We start from the raw sequence: 21,938 nt of genomic DNA, 5'->3' as shown, positions 1-21,938 counted from the left end.
CCTTCCAAGCCCTCCTCACTTCTGCCTCTTGAGAGCTCTCCCTTCCAGTCAGCTCAAGCATCACCAACAAGCCTTCCCAGAACCCCCGCTACTCATACCCTCGCGCCATTTGTACTGATTCTGTCCATACCTAGAACTACACCTCCCTCTCCGAAGCCCTAACGCTCCAGTCTCAATGAAAGAACTGTAAGCTTCAGGAGGGCAGGGATCCTCAGGGGAGCCCAGAATCTAGCACAGAGATGCTTAATGAAAGCTTGCTGATTTAAAAAAAAACTCTTATTTTCTGTCTTAGTAATAATTGTAAGTCAGAAGGGCAAGGGCTAGGCAAATGGGGTAAGTGACTTGCCTAGAGTCACACAACTAAGAAATATCTGAGGTCAGATTTGAATCCAGTTCCTCCTGACTCCAGGCTTGGCATTCCATCCACTGTGCTGCCCAGTTGCCTTGAATGTTTGTTGATGGATAGAGCTGAAGTAAAATCTTTCCTGTATGGTTTTCTTCAACATAGAGGGAGTCTTTCACTTACAAATAGGTTATGCTCCAAAAATACATTTGTAAGCCAGTTTGAAACTCTAGGAATATTTGCATGGACTGTGAAGTGCACAAATCATGTCAGGGGCTGGTTCTCAAACCAACCCACACAATTTGACTTAACTAAGGGCAAGAAGTCCTCAGTGACAGAATCAGTGAAGAAGCTCCGGCCCTTGGGCTCTCCAAGCCTCCCAGCTGAGGCTCTCTTTTCATCCTTCATACACAGGCAAAGCACTCCCTGTGCTGGGGCTTCCCACAGTGTCAGAAAAAACATATTTGTAAAGTTGAGAAGAGGAACATTTTTCTAAAACCAGATATACATTTAGGGCTAGTCTGTGTCCTTGCTTTGTCCAGTCTGTAGAAAACCCAAAGCCAAGGACAATCCAATGGTCAGTTGTTAATAACTCCATTGCTTTTAAAGAGAAAAAGGAGATTTCTTGCTTACTGTGTCCAGTCCTGTGGAACAACGGGATTTCTGGGAGAATGCTGACCATCAGTAATACTCCGAATCTACCTTAGGAGGCATACAGGTGGTACAATAGAGAGGACATGGAATTTGTAGTCAGGAAAAACTGAATTCTAATCCTGCCTCAGATATTTCCTAGTTAGCTGTGAGAATCTTGGCAAGGCATTTAACCTCTCTTGGGCCCTTAGTTTTCTCATTTGTAAAATGGGGATAAGAAGAGCACCTGCCTCCCAGGGTGGTGTTAGGATCAAATGAAATAACAGATGTAAAGTGTTTCAAACCTTAAAATGCTATGGAAATGTTAGCTATTATTATTATTCTCTATGGAGCTAAGTCTTACTAGATTGTCTTGAAATTTCAAATTGACATGACAAATTAGGAAAAGATTTTAAAGCCTTTTCTTACTTTATTTTTGATTCTAATATGAGCTGTTTTGAAAAAAAAATCAAATAGGAAAACTATGAAAATAAAATTGCCTTTGGCTTTGCCTTAAACCTCTATCTCAGAATTGTGGCTCAGGAGGCGTCTGTCCTGCCTGGGTCACTGTGACAGAGGCAGGCAATGCCAGTCCTCATCTCAGGGGTATTTAACTCACATGCAACACTGGTAGAGAGGGGCGAGGATGCTTCTTTCATCCAGCGTAGGGTTTCCAAAGCTGAAAAATAAATGAGAACGCAGTGAATTAGCTCCAGAAGAGCCAGCACTCTTCCCAACTGTAGCAAGTTCTATAAAGAATACAAAACCAATCCCAGATAATTTCATGCCACACCAGCTCCAATCGCTTAAATTAAAAAACAAACAGAGCATGACCAGTCAGACACACGCACCCCCATGGCCAGTACTGGCATATCTGACAAACAAAAATGACCCTCATGCACCAGACTCCTGTATCCTGTCAAGATATCTACGGTGCTTAGCCACTGCCGTATGGTACCTGAATGATATAACTCCATGTGGAGCTGGGCTAAAAAAAGGGAGGGGAAAAATGAAGGCTCCACAGCCAAACACATCTTACCCCAAAATGCCAGCTGGGAGAGGGCCGTCCCGTTGCTTGCCAGCGTACTTCCTCTCCCAAAGGGCACACTCCCTACGGCACAGAAGCTCAGGAGAGCCCCATTCTCAGCATACACTGAGCATTTGTGTTCCAATGGTCGTGGCAGGGAATTTAGAGGCAGAGATGAGGGACCACATAAGAGACATTCTCCACATTCTGCTGCGGAAAGGGAACAGCCTCTGGCCACACTATAACATGCCCAGCACAATATGTACCATAAAATGATAAAACAGCTACAGCAATGATTGCTAGGTGAAAATCTGATAGCAATAGTTAGGTCCAAGGGACGCAGGGCTGCTGATCAGGGTGCAAAAATGCAGAGAAGCAACGGCAATGCTGGCGAGTCCCTCCCTCCCTCCCTCTCTGGCTGCTGCCATCTTTCACAGAGCACTGGGCCTCTGGTGGCCTGTACAAGATGGAGGCACCATTGGCAAATATTGAGCAAGCACTCTTGTTTTTTCTTTTCTTTTATTTTTTCTTTTAATAGACCTTTACTTTTGTTTCAGAATCAGAACTACGTATCACCCCCAAGGCAGAAGAGTGGCAAATGCTAGGCAATGGGGTTAAGTGACTTGCCTGGGGTCACATGGCTGAGAAGTGTGTGAGGCCACATTTGAACCCACGATGCCCCATCTCTAGGCCTGGCTCTATCCACTGAGTCACCTCGCTACCCTGAGCAAACGTTCCTTTCTAAGGAGCAGCTTTAGTGTATTCCCTATGGCAGCTTGAAACGTCCCCTCCATAGCAATGACCTAGGATGTTCTGAGCTCCAGTCAAACATTTCATTGTAGCCACCACTTAGTAAGCACCACCGAGGGGGAGGGCTGCCTCCAAACCATGGGAGAAAAGGAGGAGTAAACAGAACTAGGCTCTTCTCAGTCCCCAAATTTAAAAAATAGGGGGAGGGGGAGAACAAGCTTCTCTTTATCCCCAATAGCCTTGGAGCCAAAGAAAACGACAGAGATAGCTTTCCCGTTAAATAATCACAGATCGATGTTCCTGTTTCTCCTGCTTGCCAGAGGGTTATGTTTAGACAGTCACGATAAGAGTCAAATGGAGAACACCGACTGAATCAGGTGTTAAATTATTTGAACCTTTGGACAAATGAAATCCGATGCTGAAGAAGTTTCAGGAAAGTCCATTACACTTTTAGTTTTGAAAAAACGTACACACACTCTGGCCCCAGGCCCCAGGCCCACTGGAGAAGGAGCGGGCCCCCAGCCTTTGGAAGAGCTAGTCTACATTTCACTGAAAGTATGAGTGTCTGGAAAGGGCAAAGGCAGAGGACCATTTCTGAACAGAAGCAGGAATACTGAAGGGAGGCTGGAAGGGAAGTTTCTAATTAGGGGTGAGATGATAACTCACTCGCCCTACCACGGAGAAGAGGACCATAGGTCTGGAGCCGAAAGGGACCTTCGTCAAGTCCAGCTCTCTCATTTTATAGGGAGGCAGGAGGAAAGAGGGAAGGCAGGAGGAGAGGAGAGTGGGAGGAAGAATGGAAAGAAAGGTTTATTGTATGCCAAGCACTTTTTACAAATATTATCTCACTAGATCCTCACAACAGCCCTGGAGTGAGGTGCTCATCACCATTTGACAGTTGAAGGTGAAGTAGACAGAGAGTAAATGATTTGCCCAGGGTTATACAGCTAGTAATATATATCTGAGATTAGACTGGCACTTAGGGCTTTCTGATTTCTGTGCTCTATCCATTGCAACACCTACCTGAGGCCTAGAGAGATCCCATTAGGTAAAGTCTTGAGATCTTTTGGGAGAGCCAGTCTATTGTTTGGAGATCTCTGGACTTGGGGTTCTATCTTAAACCAAAGTAATGGGTAAAGTTAATTCCCCTTAAATATCTCCAGGGCAGAGAAAGAAGTCTTTATTGCCAAAGCATCCCATTATTATAAGGACCTCAGTAGTCTGTCTGTCCCCCTTAAACAGAAAAGCTAGGAGAGGTTCCAAGCTCCCGAGTGACCTGGCCAAAGCAAGGCCTGTGGTCATGGCCAAAAACCTATTATCTTGCAGGCGGGGAGTCTGACTATTCACTAGTCATCAATTCCTCCCAAGATCCCCTTGCCATGAAGCAGCTTCAGTCCTTGAACCTGTGTCTCGGAACCAGGCCCCTTTCCCTCAGTGTCTGGTTCTACTTGATCCAGAGAAGAACCTATAAAAACCCGCTGGGCTTTACTGTTTTGCTGCTTCCTTCTAGGAGCAGCAAGACCTCACCTGTTTCTATCCTCCCTGAATGCCCTCACTCAAATGACATTAAGACGACCATCTTGCTGTACAAAAAGTAGCCTATAGGGCAGTGGTATCCAATTCAAATGGGGGATCCACGTGGTCTGCATATTGACTTAGACAATCACAAATGAACATTATCTATGTCCTATTGTATTTTATTGATTTTGTTATACTTCTTCCTAATGACATTTTGCTGCCATTGGTCTAGTTTCCCATCTTGGGCATCCACGAGCCACTCTTGGAGAGATTCAGCACCAGGACCCATACGCACCTTTTGGCATTATCCAAGAGAATCAGCATGCTGGCGCCCTCATCATCCTGAAAGCTCTCGTAGTGATGACGGTCAGCATTGCCGATCAGATAATCGAAGACGGCGGTGTCGACAATATCCAGGAGCCGGGGGCCAGAGTCATAGGGAGATGTCTTCTTCACGGCGTCACAGTAGCTATCATCGTACTCCCACCTGGAGGCAGGCAGCATCACCAGGGTTATTTACTGAGCGTCAACACTGTGCTTGGCACTGTTCAAAACAAAGAGAAGACAGAGTCCCTGCCCGGCAGGCTCACACCTGGCTGCCACAGCCCTCTGAAGACTCTGATCGTCTAAGCACATGAACCCCAGGAGCTTACAAAGCAGCAGGGTACCAGACCAAGCCCCAAGATGGAATTACTTAGCAGCCTGCCCCCAAGCTCTAGTCATTTTACCTGGCAAGCTTCCCCTCCCTGTAAGTCCTGCCCCAAGGGTGACGGTGCTTCTGCAGAGGCCAGACATCTGGAAGCCACAGTGTAACAGATCCCTCCATTATGTCTCCTTCTGCACATGCAGGCTCTGTTTCTCGGCAATAATAACACTTCCCGTAAAAGCAAGTGTTGTTACCTTAGAGAGAGAGAAAGAGGCCAAATATAATGTCAAAAAAATGAAAAACCTCAAATTCACCCCCTAAAAAAAATCATAAAATAGCTCCATAATGAGAACAAAGATCCTGAACTCCATTCATTTGGTTTAAAGACAAATAAACTTTGTCCTCTTTTTTTTTTTTTAAATAATACATGACTGCCAAGCAGGTCAAATCTCAAACTGTCATGCACATGGTAGGAATTTAAGGCTTGTTGAAAATGTACTTCAGACTTATTTAACTATCTGATACTCTAAAATACAAGCATATACTATCTGTCAATTGATTTCACAAAAAAACCAAACACATTATGTGAAACAATATTACAGGTGGCAGTAAGTTTTGGAAACAATACCAGCCAGGGAAGTAGAGAGGAGAGGGAGAAAAATCTTCCTCCAGACTTCTAGCTTAATGTTTTTTTCCATTGTGTTTGACTACCTCTCAAGAAAGGGAAAAGAGAATTCAGAAAGATGGGAAGAGGGAGAAAAAGAGAGAAGGGAGGAAGTGAACAAAGGAGGAAGGGAAGAAGGAAAGAGGGGAGAAAAGGAAAAAATGGAATTGGGGAAGAAGGAAAGGAAAAGGGAAGAAGGTAAAGGAGGAAAGGAAGAAGGAAGGAAAGAGGGGTGAAAGAGGAAAGTTGGGGAGAAGGGAAAGAGGGAAGAAATAAAGAGAGAAAACTTTATTTCCAGTCATCTCCTACTTTGGATAATAAAGATGAGAAAATAGTCTTTTTAAAAATGACCTACATTAAGAGGTCTGTAAGGGATAGGGATGCATAATACTCAGAGCTGCCTTCCTTGAGCTATCAGTAATTGAGTAACGAAGTAGGTAGGAATGCCATGGTGGGCAGATTTCAGGTAAATGACTAGTAGGCTTCTACCCCAAAGTAATCAAAGAAAGAAGAAAAGGACCTATATGTATGAAAATATGTATAGCAACACTTCACAATAGTTCCAAACTGGAAGCCAAGAGTGTCTATTTTTTTTGGGGGGGGGAACAGTTAAACAAATTGTGGCCTATGAATATAATAGAATATTACTATGCCATAAGAAATGATAAAATCGATAGTTTCAGAGGAAACTGGAAAGACCTTTATGTGATGCAGAATGAAGTGAGCAGAACTAGGCATAAAATCTATGCAATAACAACATTACAGAGGAAAAGAATTTTGAAAAAGGTTAGAATGCTAATGAACATAATGGCAAACCATGGGGCCAGAGGAATGAAGATGAAACATCCTATCCACCTCTTGCCAGAGGTTATGGACTTAAAATGCAGAATGAAACACATTTTTTAATATAGTCAATGCAGAAATAGGGTTTATTGGACTATCCATATTTGTTACAAGGATTAGAAAAAAACTATTTTCATCAAGGGGAGATACATTATAAAAAGAAATAACTTTAGGGGTAGCTATGTGGTTCAGTGGAGTGAGAGCCAGAGATTCCCATTCTGGGTTCATATCTTACCTCAGATACATGTGACCCTGGGCAAGTCACTTAACCTCTATTACTTAGTCCCTACTGCTCTTCTGTCTTAAAGCAAATACATAGTATTGATTCTAAGATGAAAGGTAGGGGCTTAAAATGAAAATAAAGAAAAAAGGTTTTTTGTTATAAGGGATGGTTTTCTGGATAGTGGAGGGGAAAGGGGCATATTTAGAAATGAGGGTGATATAAAAAAGATAAATGAAAAAATGATAAATTCTTAAAAATTTAAATGACACTAGCAGGGGAAATGTTCTATGTGGGGTATGCCTACCTATCATATGTATGTGCCCTCTCCCTGCCTAGATTTTATTTCTTGAGAAGATGAGATCTAGTCTTTTACCTTCTCTGTAGACTTAACAGAGAATGATGCCTTGCACAATTCAACACTGTTGATGGTCATTGCTCCACCCCTTAAAGCTCTGTGACAATGAACTCTCCTGGTTTACCTCTGACTTCTCTATTTTTTTGGGGGGGATTCTGTTGTCAGTTCCTCCACCTCCCAAATGGGCATTCCCAAAGGCTCTGGTATTATTTCATAACTGAACCATTATACTAGCCTCTGTGAATCTTAAAAATTCTCAGGACCTATTTCATAAGGTTTGGTTAAGACCATTCTCCATTTTAAACAATGAAGGAACTTAGTCAGGAATGTGAGAACTCTACTCCACCCATACTTAAGCATACTTTAGGGGAAGATAAAGTTGTAAACTCTTTACTGAACAATGAAAAAGTACTTAACTCATACTTATAGTGAAGCAAAAGCCTTAAGCTAAGTCTATTTTTAGGAAGGTGCTAAGTACCTATGAAGGTCAGGCAACTTGCAAACTAGCAAGGGACAAGCTTAACAAAAGAGGTGTGAGGTTTTAGTCTACTCGGGTGTGAATTAAGAATGGTCTGTCCTTTGGAAAATGTCTACTGTGATTGGTAGATGTGAGAACTTAGGGGAGGTGACATAGGAGAAAATTCTCTTTAAAAGGAGGTCAGAAGCTGAGAGCAAAAAGACTCTCTCTGAGACCTCTCTCTGAGGAGGGCAGCTTGCCAAAGCTAAATTCAGCCTTGGAAGCTGAAGTGGAGCTCAGGAACTGAACTGATGGGTCTCTCTGAACACTAGAATCTTGCTTGGGACAAATCCTGTGGTGAGTGGATAAAAGACTGACTGATCTCTCTCTTAGGGCTTAGGCCTGGGCTGGCCTAGGCTGACCTAGCCCTTTTCTCATTATTTCCTCTTACTCTCTCTCTCCCTTTCATTAATTCCTTAATTTGTATTAATTAAAATCTCTATAAAACCCAGCTGACTTGGGTATATGTAATATTTGGGAATTTTCCCATGGCGACCACCTTAATTTTGATTTAACTCAAGACACTGTCTTGAAACTATATTTTCACGGTCACAGTTTAAGGCAACCACTCTTTTTATCTGTCATACCTCTTGACTAATTTTCCCCAATTCAGTTTACCAATGGCATCCCCAATAGCCATTAGATTACTTTTCTAATTCTGTTGTTTCCTTGCTTAAAAATCTTTAATGACACTACTATTTACAGAAAGTAACACAATGCCAACCTGATGTTCAATGTTCTTCAGAAACCTGTCTTTCAGGCCTTTTCTCCCACCATTCCCTCTTAACCTAAATCTAGTCAGATTATACTACATGCCACTCCTTGAAAATATTTTGCCCTTTCTCATTTCTATGCTTATTTTAGTTCTTCTGTCTAGGATTACCCTGCCTCTCCTCTATCACTGCCTAGGAGAATCCTTCTTTTCAAGGCTTAGATCAGATGCTACCTCCTCTGCAAGGTCTTCCTTGAACCACAAAGTGAGAGTGATTTCTTATTCCTCTGGACTCTTTTCATACAGTGGATGACACTTTGAAATCCTTAAAATACCAGATAAATGTGGGCTCCTAGCACATGCCACTTTGTAATACCATTATTGGTGCATATATCTTATAACTCCTCTCCTGAGATTTCAATTTCCACAAGAGAAGAGTGTTTTTTTGTTTGCTCTGTCTGACTCCTCAATTTTCTGCATAAACATTCTGTTTAGTGAAAGAGTTAATCAATTGATTGCCAATTGTCTTCAATTATTTCATAATTTATGAATGAGAAATTCCCCAAAGGAGACTTTACAATGATGCTTCAATCAGAAGAATGAGGATGCTACGAAAATATGCCATTTTTATAGGACTATACTACTTCCAAATCTAAAATTTTTTGACTTATCACATTCTCATCATTTTCATTTTCAAGTCTATTTTACATCTGATCTCTTTTCAGATGTGATGCCCTAAAATAAATGTCAATCCCTAGATGTGGTCTGATAAGCAGAGGACCCACTCCTTACTATCCTTTGTTAGATTCATAAGAGGAATGATCTAGTTTATTCCATTTCTAGTCACCAGGCTAAATATTCTTCTATTTAAACATCTCTTCAAATTTCCTTACCAAGAATTAAGAATGTGCTCAATAACTGCTCTGTGGCAACAGGCTTGATCTCTGTTCTAAGATTCACAAATCTCCCAACCACCAAGGGGGCTCGGCGGAAACCCAAGATCCTATTGTAAAAGAAAGAAGAAAAAACAAATCATTAATAAGGTATTTTGAAGGACACTTTTAGACTCACAAACACATGTCCAAAAGTTCTAGTAAGCTCATTAACCAGAAACTACAGTAAGATTGCCTGAAATTAAAACCTCAAAGGACAACTTGCAGATTGTGAATTTATTTTTTCCAAGGTAGTAAATATAGCAAATGGGATCTCATAAGAAATAGCATGAAGGTTTTTGACTCCAAAAAATATTCTTATTAGCCAACTTGGAATTTTTAAAATTAATCTCTGCCTTTCCATTGGTGCTTGTCTTAGTTTTAATCCAGGTTGAAACTTTATGTTAAAATCTCAGAGACTTATAAATGTGACATAATTTATATTTTGACATGGAGTAAAGTCATTATTACTTGTTTGAATGCCCCCCCCCCCCCAAAGGCCCTTTAAGTTAGGAAGCTACAATGTTATATTTTCATTTAATCAACTATGCTATTTTGCTGTGAACTTGGACCTTTGACTTTGCAGGTCTATTATTTGGAAAGGAAAATGTTCCTTGGTCATTATCTAACTTCTATAGATAAATATGGGAATTATAAATCACAATTTCTTGATAATCAACCAGAGGCCTTATCAGGAACTGAAATGGTTTACATGAGTTAGACTATTCATTTGGGAGCCAATGTTGTCATGCAGATATGAATAGTACAAAATCAACGGGATCTTATTCATTTAGAATGAATTGAGAATTAAGTCAAAATTAATGGAGTTACATACTTAAGGGAAACTCCTGCAATCCTTCTCCAAGAGAGAATGATTTAAAGAAAAAAATCCCAAACATATGTAAAAACCTGGTCACTTACCTGTCCAAGTGAAAGGCTGCTACTTCTGCATTGTGCCTGTCATAACCAGCATATGGCTCCCCTTCGACCACATAGTCTCGGCTATATCTGCAAAAGACAGGCCCAAGCAGAGAGGACAATATGACTCATGTCAAGACTCATAGATTTGTCCCATAGATTGTGCCTGGGCTGGCCTTTGGAACAATTCAGGATCTGCCTACTAAGTTAAAAGATAGCAACATCCAAGAAAGCTTCCATAGTCAGTCCCCAAGATATCTTTATTTCTTTTTTTTTATTACACTTTACTGAAGCTTTTGTATTTGCATCAAGTCATTTCAGCCCTTCTTCTCAACCTGGAGTGAAATCTCTTTTGTGACAAAGAAAAATAATTAAGAAAAATATAAAATTCAGTGATCCCACTGGAAACATACAACATCTTGTCTCAGTAATTCTTACTTCTTTCATTTGAGAGAAGTTATGTTTCATTAACTGTTCTTTGAGACCTTCATTGGTTTGTGGATTACCAGATTTCAACTGTCAACCAGACTTCAGCTGCCTCTTAGTGATGTTTTAATTTACACGCTGCTAGTTATTGCTAATGCTGTTCTCTTGGCTCTGCTGATTTCATTTTCTATCACTTGAGAACAGTCTTCCTAGACTTCTGAATTTCTAATACTTGTACAACAATTTTTCAGTCTGTTCACATAACAAAGGTTTTTTTCAGTCATTTCCCAATTGATTATAGTTTTTGCTACCATAAAATGCATTGCTATTGATATTTGTTTCCCTCTTTGCCTTTCTTGGAGGTGTTGGCCCAATACTAGAATTATTAGGTTAAAGGGTATGAAGATTAATATCCTGAACTAGACCAATGTACAGCTTTGCAGCAGACTATTAGTGAGCCTGTTTTTCCAGAGTTCCTATAATACTGATTATTTCTAGTTTTTTTGTCATCTTTGCCAATCTGTAAATGGTACGAGATGAAACTTCAGAGTTGTATTAATTTGAACTTCTTTCCCTGTTATGGAGTTGGGGGTATTTTTTTTTTTTGCAATATTTCTGAGGATTGTTCATATCATTTGACCACTTATCAACTGGAAAACTAACGATACCTTTATTTCCTATAAGGGACTGCCATTCCTGATTATCCTGGTAAAGCATGGCTGAGGAAGTAGAGCATGTAGATCTTTTGCCTCTCTGGGTTACACACCCCATCGCCCAGGTTTCTAAGAAGACAAAATTTATGGGGCAGAGGTAGCACCGAGTCTTCTCAGTTTTACTTACTATCCTATCAAATGCTCGCAGTAAACTTGCTTTTGTTATCTCCCTCCCTCAGACTGGGCCCACGAAATGCCACGTAGGGGAAGGCATGCTGCCCCAGAGTTGGGAGTCCTAGATTCTCATACTGGCCCTGCCTTTACCTAATTATGGGAACTTGGATAAATTATTCAAATTCACTATGCCTCCTTTTCTTCATCTGTAAGATCTGAGGGCTGGGCTAAATGATTTTTAAAGCACTTTTCTAGTTCTCTGGTTTCCTGATCCTGGGTTCTTATGGACCTGGCAGGCCTCACTGGGGAACAAAGAAACACTGAGGTCAAAACAGGCTGCTGCAGCAATTCCCTTCACATCCTCCATCTTCCGTGTGGAGATAGCTATGGGGAAGCTGAGAAATGAGACGATTCTTAAGGTGTCTCACAGAAGACCACACAGGTTGATGCCTGCATATATGGTGGAACAATAGATATTAAATACCACCTTCAAGGCAAAGTAGCTAAACATTTGTTAAAAAAAAGTATGCACTGCCTTGGAGCTGGGGATCGTTTTTCTTTCAGGAACAGTGAAGTTCAAAGCAGATGGGGCAGTTCCTAGTGTTGTAGGCTCAGTTGGGCCATGCTGACATCCATCTGAAGGGCGGCCTGCTCTGTGGGATGGATGCCTGCCTGCAAGGCAAGGGGCCAGCACCCGAATACCCCATATAGCAGAGCTCTAGCCAAGCCACAGGAAAGCTTACTGGGAGGTCACCGCACACTTCTTTTGGAGATATCAGAGCACTCTCTGACGGCTCTAAAGTTGCTTTAACTATAAAATCCTACTGAAAATCCACTACAAAATTGGGGCAGGAAAGATGGAAGCAACCAAATCTTGTGCTGTTTTCTCTCTTGGCCCCAAACACATCCCAGACTCCAATTCTGAACCCCCTTCTAGCAGCTTCCTTCTATAGGATGGCTACAATTATGAGACAAGAACAGGGACTGGGGCCTGTGATTTCATCAGTAGGTCGAACTCTCACAAAGGAAAACTCCCTCTACCAGTGCAGGCTGGTACCTTGTCATCTTGAAGAATTGCCTGGGACACGACTAGGTGACTCAGCCAGTGCATGTCAAAAGGCAGGACTTGAATGTAGGGCTTTCTGCTTTAATTTATCTCTACCTCCTACATCTCATTGCCTTCCATGGTCACCATTAGTGCTTGCAGAGCGACTGCTTCCCTGGCATGGATTCAGACTCAGAAAGCTTCTTTGTGATTGAGAGGCAATGTAGGAGGAAGAGGGGGGCCGTATTTTGGTAGTTTGCCTTTAACAGATTACTTATACTTGTTCTGCTGCCAGAACCTCAGGACACTAAGAACCTGGCCCGCCGACTGAATTATAAGCCCAGCTCACAGGTGACCTAGAGAGAGAGGCTTCTTTGTGTGCTGGCTGTGAGGGCCCTAATCCTCTCGGCCGAGAGTGATTCATCGTAAGTTAGTGATGGAACAGCAGAGTCCATCCTAGAACTCCAGAAAATATCAAGTTAAGTGAGGTGGGGTTAGATCGTCGTCTGTATTGTGTTCCGAAATGAACAAGTCACATTGATGTGGTGCCTTTAGAAACTGCTCATCCCTGTTAGAGGAGCAGATGAAGGGGCTAAATCAGGCTGATGGTCCTCATAAGGATGAGGGTGACGTGGTGGTAGTTACAATGTAGTGCAGCTACATTGGGGGGTAAACTATTTACAAATTTGATCTCATTTGATCCTCACAAAACCCCTGCAAAGTAGGTGCTATTATTATTAATTTTTTTAGAAACCCTTACCTTCCGTCTTGGAGTCAATACTGTGTATGGGCTCCAAGGCAGAAGAGTGGTAAGGGCTAGGCAATGGGGGTCAAGTGACTTGCCCAGGGTCACACAGCTGGGAAGTGTCTGAGGCCAGATTTGAACCTAGGACGTCCTGTCTCTGGGGCTGGTTCTCAATCCACTGAGCTACCCAGCTGCCCCCAGTAGGTGCTATTATTATCCCCATTTTAAAGATGAGGAAACCAAGGCAGATAATGGCTAAATGACTTGCCCATGGATGTGGAGCTAATAAGTTTATGAGGTTGGATTTGAATTCAGATCTTCCCAAGCCCAGGGCTCTATGCACTGGGCCACCCAGCTGCTGAATACTGAAGGCAGTGGAGTTTTATGTTTAGGAAGGATTAATTTGGCTATACTACAGAGAAAGGATTAGTTGAAATCTAAGTATTGTGGTGGTGCGGGTCCAGATGTAGGGTGAGAAGGGTCCTAACTTGGGTCAAACAATCACAAAAAGGCAAAATCTCAGCCAGTCTTTGGGCTTGGCCCACCCACCCACGTTAAACCTATTGCTGTCTTCTCTCTTTTTCTCCCAGGTAAATTCCCATCTAATTATCTCCCAAGCACACTTGCAAGTCTTCATTCATACCACACCCTCCTCTCAGACTACCTTCACAAAATCTCCTGATTAGCCTCTCCTCTTGTCTGATGTAAGGGATCCACTGGATTTCCTTCCCCTGCACACACTGTGGTCCCTCTGAGGCCTCTCAGGTTATACACTCCCAGCAGTCAGCATGTTTAGTGGACTCTACACAATTCCCACTGACTCTGCAAAGTACCATGCCTAGTGACTTTGGATAATTTTCTATACCAATTGGAAAGAAAAACAAATGTAACATATAGTACTTCCTGCATAGTAGACTGGAAAAGGATTTAACTGGGCTTCTCTGGGTCTTGGTTTCCTAATCTTTAAAATGAGAGGATTCCATCAGAAAACCCCTACAGTCTTTAAGGTTCTTTCTCCTCATTAACTGTCAAACACAAAACTTTCAATGCCTGCTGACACCCCTCGAGCTCTAGATCATTTCCTTAGTCGTAGTAGTAGTCTCTCGGTAACCGAGGATGATTGTCTTTGTGCATGTGTGTGCATCATTTCCTTACTATAATCTTTACTCTCCAGTTGAGGGCAAAGCCAATGTCCTTCCTTTGCCCAAGTTCCATCATGACCTTCAGCTGACTTGCATATACATGCCTTTGCTCCTGTCTTGTCCTCTCAATGGCAGAAAGCAAAGAAACAGACATCACACTTCTCTCAAAAGCCAGCCCTGTGGAACTGCAGAGTGTGTATAATAATTGATTTATAATTATCTTATAATTATAATTGATAATAATAATTTATAATAATCTGCTTTTCACACAGATCATAAGGAATTTCATTGATAGTAAACGAACGCATACACACTTCAACATCCCATACTAAAGTTAGGTTTCTATTACTGTGAATAATGAATTCCCACGCTAGCCCCACTATTTGAACTGTAGATTTCCATTAGATTGGAACCAATGTCCATAGTTTATATCCTCTGAATACATGCACCCACTTCAAGAGGTTCATTATTCACACTAATTGGGACCTCGCTGTAGTTCCAGTTCAGGCATACTGACAATTATGCCCCCTTTATTCTGGATAAAGAATCCATAAATGTCCTTAGAAATCAACCTTGTTGTTCCCAGCAAGAGCCAGAAGATGTCACTGTCAACCTTTCCAATTTATATCTTAGTTTTATCTTATTTTTATATTTATTATATTTCTTACTTATTTTTCATAGCTTATCTTAGTTTTATCTTCTATCTTAGTAAACCACCCAGGTGACCAGCTGTATTGCTTAGCTTTTTTCTTAAAATGAACCACAAAACCTCAGGACCCTATAGTATGAAAAGCTTCAAGCAGGGGTCTTGGGCTACTGAGTCCAAAGCTCTCATTTTAGAAGTGAAGAAAGTGAGTTCGAGAGCTTGCTACACTCAGAAATGCATGGGCAACATGAGGCACAACAAATAATTGTTGCCATGAAGAAGACTCACCGCTTAGGTTTGAAGACAACTTTCTGCCCTCCTTCAAGTATCAGCAAGGCTTTCAGCTGAGTTCCCTTGTAACCCACATCAGCCTTGATGATCTTCTTGGTGGCCATGGCATGCATGATAGCTCCCAGCTCTGGGGTCTCTTCTGGGTACACTTCCCGGGGAACTACCCACTGAGCAGCAATCTCCCAAGGAGACTGCAAGGTATGCTCTAGGCGGGGATCCAGCTCTACACGCAAGCTGGCCATCATTCGGTGAAAGGCCCGCTGGTCCTCACGGTTGGCAGCTGAAGTGTCCAAGTTGTCAATAAGAAAAACTTTTGTAAAGATAAAGATGATGATGAGGATGACCAGTAGGACAGCTCGCTGTTTCAGCTTCATGGTGGCCTCCTTTCCTTCTCCCTCAGCCCAGGTTCTCTTTGATTAGGGTGAGGAGGCAGCAGTTAATGTGGAGAGTTCATGACTATCACCTAAACTAGTCCATCCCATCACGGAAGCACCTCCTAGGATTCCTGCAAGTCAAAATAGAAAACTTTTGGTTCAAGTTAATTGGCAGACCTGAATCCATTTATGGCACAATTCCAGGCAAATTGTTTACTCCAGTTTTCAGAAAGTCAATGATTTTAAATGAATTTATCACATTGGTTAAGAATTAGCTTTAACTGGTTCTAATTGGTAAGGATTCTAGTTCTTACCTTTTTATGTACGTAGGATTTTTTGCTTTAAAATGAATAATTAAATTTTTGTAATATTACACATTCATATAATTCAGTTATTTACTTTCTATAAATACATAATGAAATTGAAAATCAGAATAGTGTCAGGGAAAGGAAAGTTATTAGACAAAAGAATATCATTTGGGGGGTAAGAGGAGACAAGAACCAAGAGTATGATTTCATTGTGTAGAAAGTATTTCCTCTAACACAGACTAGCTATTCCTCTGTAATCTTGTTTTAGAGAATTGCCTGGGCCGCTGAGAGATTATGTGGTCACATAGCAAGTATTTTTGAGAGGTAGAGGCAAGACTTGAACTCCATCATTAAGATATAAAATGAAACTCATCAACTTTGTTTTTGTATTTTAGGAAATCTGCAAATGTCTTCTTAAGAACCCACAGAGACAATAGTTTAGTGATTCTCCTATTATATAAATATGGTTTTAATAACAAATTATTAAACTGATCGAACTAGCAAAAACCAAATAGGGTAAGGAGAGTAACATCTCAACCAAAAATCCAAATTGTAAGCAATCTTGCATGTGTCACGATCAATGCTCATGTATTTCAACAAGACTCTTAGATATATCAATCTTTACTAATTATTCTCCAAAATTAAAGCCCCTGTAATATATGGATAATCAACTCTAGTTAAATTAGGTGGAGAAAAAACATATTCCTACACCATCTGGCTATTAGCAGAACATGACTAGAAAGCTAATGGTAACTGATAAGATAGCACTATAAGGCCACCATTATGAAATGGTGACAAAAAATAACACAAAACTATCATAAATGAAATATTTTTTCCCTTTAGATTGCAAATAATGCTCTGAGTAGGAATTGGTATGTGAACTCAGAAGAGAATAAAAAATCTATGAATCAATCTCATCATAAATACCTGGATTATTATTTTTTTTCATTTGATCTGGATATTTAAAAACATTTATAATCTACTATAGCTTCTGCTGCAGAGCTCACAGGTCACAAACTCTGTCCAAGCACATTTTAACAGTTAAGACTATTCATCAAAGAAAGTGAGTGCAATACAAAGGAGAGCAATAAACTGTCCAATGAAGCCCCTCCTGCCCAAAGTTTGGGACTGCTCTCTTCATTCTAAACAGGAGCACAAATTGATGAACCAGCAGCTGTGCAGGTTATTCAGTAATTAACATACTCTTCCTTTCCTTTTCCTTTTTAAATTTTTTTTTAAGTCAGGAGAACTGAAGGTGAAAACTAAATTCCAATTCTAATTATCCCCAGCCACCTGTTTTGTTTCTTCACCATCACATGGAGAGTGTATGACATTATTAGCTGAAACAGTCAAAGGCAATTCAAGTACATCTAAAATGTGACTGTGACTATTACAAGTTTAGTGTGAAATCCAATAAAACGAGCTGCCTGTGATTACTGACAGAAGAAAGATCAAGGCAATGCCACGGAGACCAGATTTCAGAAAGGTTTTTCCGCTATTTCCATCACCATCTTGACAATTGTAACAGTTCAATTATTTGCAAAACAACCCTTGAAACCACATGAGTATAAAACACCTCTGGAAATTTCAGAACCCAACCTGCTGCTACTGTTTCTTGAGCACTCTCAGATTTGGCCTGGAGTCCTCTGGCACAAATAAAAGTAACATGCGAGGCACAAGAGGACCTTCTTTGTTTCCATTTGGAGGTGAGGGGGTGGGAGGAAGGAGGAAAGAACATATTTGGATCAATCCTTCAATATTTTTTGAAGTGTTTTTTTTTTTAAACCCTTCCATTCTGTCTTAGAACTGATCAGTTCTAAAGCATAAAAATAGTAAGGGCTAAGCAACTGTGGTTAAGTGACTTGTCATCCAGTATCACAAGCTATGAGGTATCTGAGGTCACATTTGAACCCAGAACCTCCCATTTTCATGCCTGGCTCTTTATGCACTGAGCCACTTAGCTGTCCCTTTAAGTATGGTTAATACAAAAACATTCTCACTTTTGCTAACTTTTTAAAAATGAGGTAAATAATAACATTATTTATATATAACATTCCCCAGTATTTACACACACAAGATTCTTTCAGTGCAAAAAGGAGGAAAACATTTTTTTTAGATGGTTACAAACCAAGAACATTGAATTATAAGAGTCACTTTGTTTTTAAAAATACATAAGACGTTTCATAAATGAATATAATCAATCTTTTTGGCATCATACACAGCTATTCACCCACTAAACTGTGATAAAAATTCACATCATATGACTTTAAAAGATTGTTGTTTTTAGTTATTTCAGGATTTAGCTCATGGAGAGAGGGCAAGTACCAAGTCCTGAGCATTAAACCATTTTTTCATAATAGTTATCATCAATCTTAGCATGTTTAAAGTCGGATGTCAGACACAGACTTCACTTTTGGGTACTAAGGTCAACTTAGTTGATGACAATAACTACAGGATCTTAATTCTTGCTCGGATTCAATTTCATGGTCACTCCCTGGTCAGCCCTTAACTGGACTACTGAGCAGGTCCTGGTGCCCTGTTTAGGACAGCTGATGACAAGTAATGGGGCTCAACGTCATACTAGTCTCACTAGTTGGGACTATGGTCTGATGTGATCACACAATCACAGGGTAGAAAAATGGGTTATATCCCACCCACTCCATGAGAGGAGACTGTAAGGCTTGTCTCCAATGTGACATACCTATCCATTTCCTCTAAACTTTCCCTACTCCATCCATTCCTCTGCTGAGGGTGTCTATCAGGGGAGACGGGCCTCTCAGAAGTTATAAATTCAACTACTATGTGGGAACCCATGGCAGTGGCATGGGTGCTGTTAGGAAATTTCTGCTCCTCCTAGCACAAATACTTCACTGTCCTCCTCTGAGCACCCTCAGAGCAGGCCCTGAACTCTAGAGTAGTGACCAAGGGCAGGGAAAGATTTATAAGAACCCTGTTTGCCCCCTTTTCGTTTTCATGGGGACAGAGAGTGTCCCACAGGACTGGCAGACATGGAGGACTATGATTGATTACAGCTTTCATCACATTCTTCTGCCCACCCCTCTTTTGAACTTTTCAATTTCTGGTGAAGATGCCATATTTCTAGCTATCCAGATTCCAGAGCAGCTCTGGCTCTTTACTCTTCCTCATTCCACATAGCCAATCAGTTGCTAATTAAACCTTATTATTTCTGCCACCTCAACAGTTTTTGCATAGGTCACATGGGCATCACACCAGTGCAAGCCAGGATCACCTCTCACCTGGACTATTACAACTGCCTTCTCTTTGGTTTTCTCTGCCACAAACCTCTCTTCTTCCCTTCAAGGTATTTGCCACCCTAGTGGCAAACTCAAATAGAAACAAGTACCATTAACACATCTGTAAGGGCCCCTTGTGGGCCACATACTGATTTAGATTTAAGATGAATGCTATGGTTTATTGTATTTTTGTTTCTTTTGCTAAATATTTCCCAATCACATGTTAATCTGGTTTTGGCCACATTGGGGTGCTGTTTGAAGTCTCTGTTCTGCACAACTTGCCAAGTGATTTTCCAAAAGCCATGTCGGACCATGTCATTATTCAATATCAGTGGCTCCCTACTGACTCTTTGATTAAATACTATTTTAATCAATCTCTTTTTTAAAATTCCGATTTCTTCCTCTACATTTTACAACTTACACAACCATATGGGTAGAAGCACCTCAGAGCTGTGTGTTTGATACCAGTGGTCTACAGCATTGAAATATGAAGTGACTGCCCTACATTCCATCATGTGTATGAGGGCAGGGGAAGGACTTACACCAGATCATCCTTTGTTCTAAGGCCAGCTCTCCATCAATTATCTACCTTGCTGCCTTTCATAAGTATTTAATAAAGGGTTAAAAGGGAACCCTACTTGCTTTCAAGTGCTGACTCTATTGTTTTTTCAAGAGCAAAAAAGTTAGCTTTCTTTCACTGTCTACTAAATGCCATCTCCTTTTGAAGGAAACATAGACATGAATCCTGGAAGATATTTCCTTCTAGTGAAGTAGCATCTGCTTCCTCAGCCAGAGTATTTGAAAGAACTAATGGTACCCAGATTAGTGGTGGTGAATTTTGTGCACCAACTGAGTAATTTGAATCTGTTTGGTGTCCTTTGTGTACCATACTCTAGTAAGTAGTTCCATAGATCTAAGAGCTAGAAGGTACCTTAATGATCATCTAGCTCAGCCCCTTCCTTTCACAGACAAGGAAACAGAGGCCCAGGGAGGCTAAGGGGCTTTCCAAGGACCCAGGGGCAGTAAACTGCAGCATAGGAAATGGGATTCAAGTATACTAGTTTTCTTTTTTTCTTCTAAAAACTCTTGGAATTGTATAACAGAACCCAGTTATATTCTAGACTATTGAACTACTTTTAATGTTTCTGGCACTCAGGACAAAGTTTCAACTCAAAGAGAAAATAGACTTGAGGTAATTAAATAATTTTGTTAAAATTTTTTAATAAAAAGTTGGAGCAAATGGCAAATTTATAAACAGTAGGAAATAAGACATGTTTGCTCTTGGGTTGAAGTTCTAGAAAGTAGACCTATAATCAGTTTTTCCTTCTGAAATTCCAAGTCTATGGTTGTGGAGTATGGAAAAGAGGTAGTTTGGTGGTCAAATGGGAGGCAATTATGTGGGAGTCCGGAAACCAGGGTGTCATTCTAAGCTGAAAAGGTTTCTCAGAATTTAACTGACTCCAGCTTTCCCATTAAAAAAGTTCTAACTCCCCTATCTACTTCATGAGAGTCTGGTGAAGAATGATAACCTCCTGCCTCGAGAATTTTTAATTATGAAGTTTACAGATGAAGAGATGACTAAGTGTGACTATTTTATTTTCCTAAGAGTCAAGTACACACTTAAGGGGAAATGTAATAGAAGAAATCTTAGTGTTAAAGCCTACAAAATTGCATAACTTTACAAATACAGAGACAATACATTATCATATCAATGCTGAAAACATTCATTCAACTAACAATCATTTAATAAGCATCTTCCATATTCACAAAGGGTTGTGGGAAAATACAAAGAAGAATGGTATTTGGGCCCCTGTTTTTATTTAACTTCTAATCAGAGTAGTAGGAAAGGACAGAGAGATGTGTAAAACTATATAAAAAACACAAGATGGGGGCAGTTGGGTGGAATGGGAGCCAGGCCTAGAGATGGGAAGTCCTAGGTTCAAATCTGAATTCAGACACTTGCTAGCTGTGTGACCCTGGGCAAGTCATTTAACCCCAATTGTCTAGCCTTTACTGCCCTTCTGCCTTGGAACCAATACATAGTATTGATTCTAAGATGGAAGGCAAGGGTTTTTAAAAACAAAACAAAACAAAACAAAACAAAAGTATAAGACAAGAGTAAAATATAAGAACATGATATACACTGCTATACAGTATTACAGGAAATAGCTCAGCAGTGTATGTCTTTGAAGTCAGAGAACATGGTTTCAAATCCTACCTTTGCTGCTCACTACTGGGGGGACCTTGGTCTAGTCACAACCACTTCTGTGCCTTAGTTTCTTCATCTGAAAATGGGGAAATGAGGGGGGCAAGGGGAGAATATGACTTTAATGATCTCTAGGGTCTCTTCCATCTCTAAAACTTTAATTCTATGATCCAAACTTCATGGGTAGAATTTCAAAAGGCAAATGTAGTAAAGGGAAGGAAAAAAGGGAACAAGAGTATGCCAGGCTGAGGAGAGGGCACAGAGGTGGGAGAAGTGTTGGATGTTAATGAGGGCTGTGAATGGGAACAGTCTGCCTGAAATTTAGCAGAGGTGAAAGGAAATAGTGTTAAGGCAGAGTTAGCATGGGTCTGTATGAAGTTGGTGATTTATCCTGCAGGAATGGGGAGATCTTGAAGGATTAGGATCTTCAGTAACTTGAGATCTTATTGGCCACCTCGGGCCTAGACTGCCAACCACCCAGATGTCTTCCACAAATCATCATTAATCATGTTCAGTCTCTTCAGCATTAATATTGACCTATTTTTATTATTAACCTGGGTCATCAGTCTCATTTAGGGACTTCAAAGCACACCTCC

General features: G+C 40.8%; 1 protein-coding gene across 5 annotated transcripts in view; it reads right to left on the bottom strand.

Annotated features, from left to right (window-relative positions):
* FAM20B (FAM20B glycosaminoglycan xylosylkinase) overlaps positions 1-21,938 on the bottom strand; it is a 39,567-nt gene that overhangs the window by 4,905 nt on the left and 12,724 nt on the right. For all 5 annotated transcript variants that reach the window (XM_056815591.1, XM_001365799.4, XM_016429973.2 and 2 more), the window contains 6 exons: positions 15,198-15,705; positions 10,082-10,168; positions 9,122-9,231; positions 4,997-5,168; positions 4,564-4,755; positions 1,593-1,652 (listed from right to left, as the gene is read on the bottom strand). In XM_056815591.1, coding sequence (XP_056671569.1) covers positions 1,593-1,652; positions 4,564-4,755; positions 4,997-5,168; positions 9,122-9,231; positions 10,082-10,168; positions 15,198-15,574 — 998 coding nt within the window. In that variant the 5' untranslated portion in view covers positions 15,575-15,705. The remainder of the gene's footprint in view (positions 1-1,592; positions 1,653-4,563; positions 4,756-4,996; positions 5,169-9,121; positions 9,232-10,081; positions 10,169-15,197; positions 15,706-21,938) is intronic.

The sequence above is a fragment of the Monodelphis domestica genome, chromosome 2 (assembly GCF_027887165.1).
Source record: "Monodelphis domestica isolate mMonDom1 chromosome 2, mMonDom1.pri, whole genome shotgun sequence".
Taxonomy (NCBI): domain Eukaryota; kingdom Metazoa; phylum Chordata; class Mammalia; order Didelphimorphia; family Didelphidae; genus Monodelphis; species Monodelphis domestica.
The sequence above is the reverse complement of the archived record's forward strand: the minus strand, read 5'-3'. Positions and strand labels throughout refer to the sequence as shown.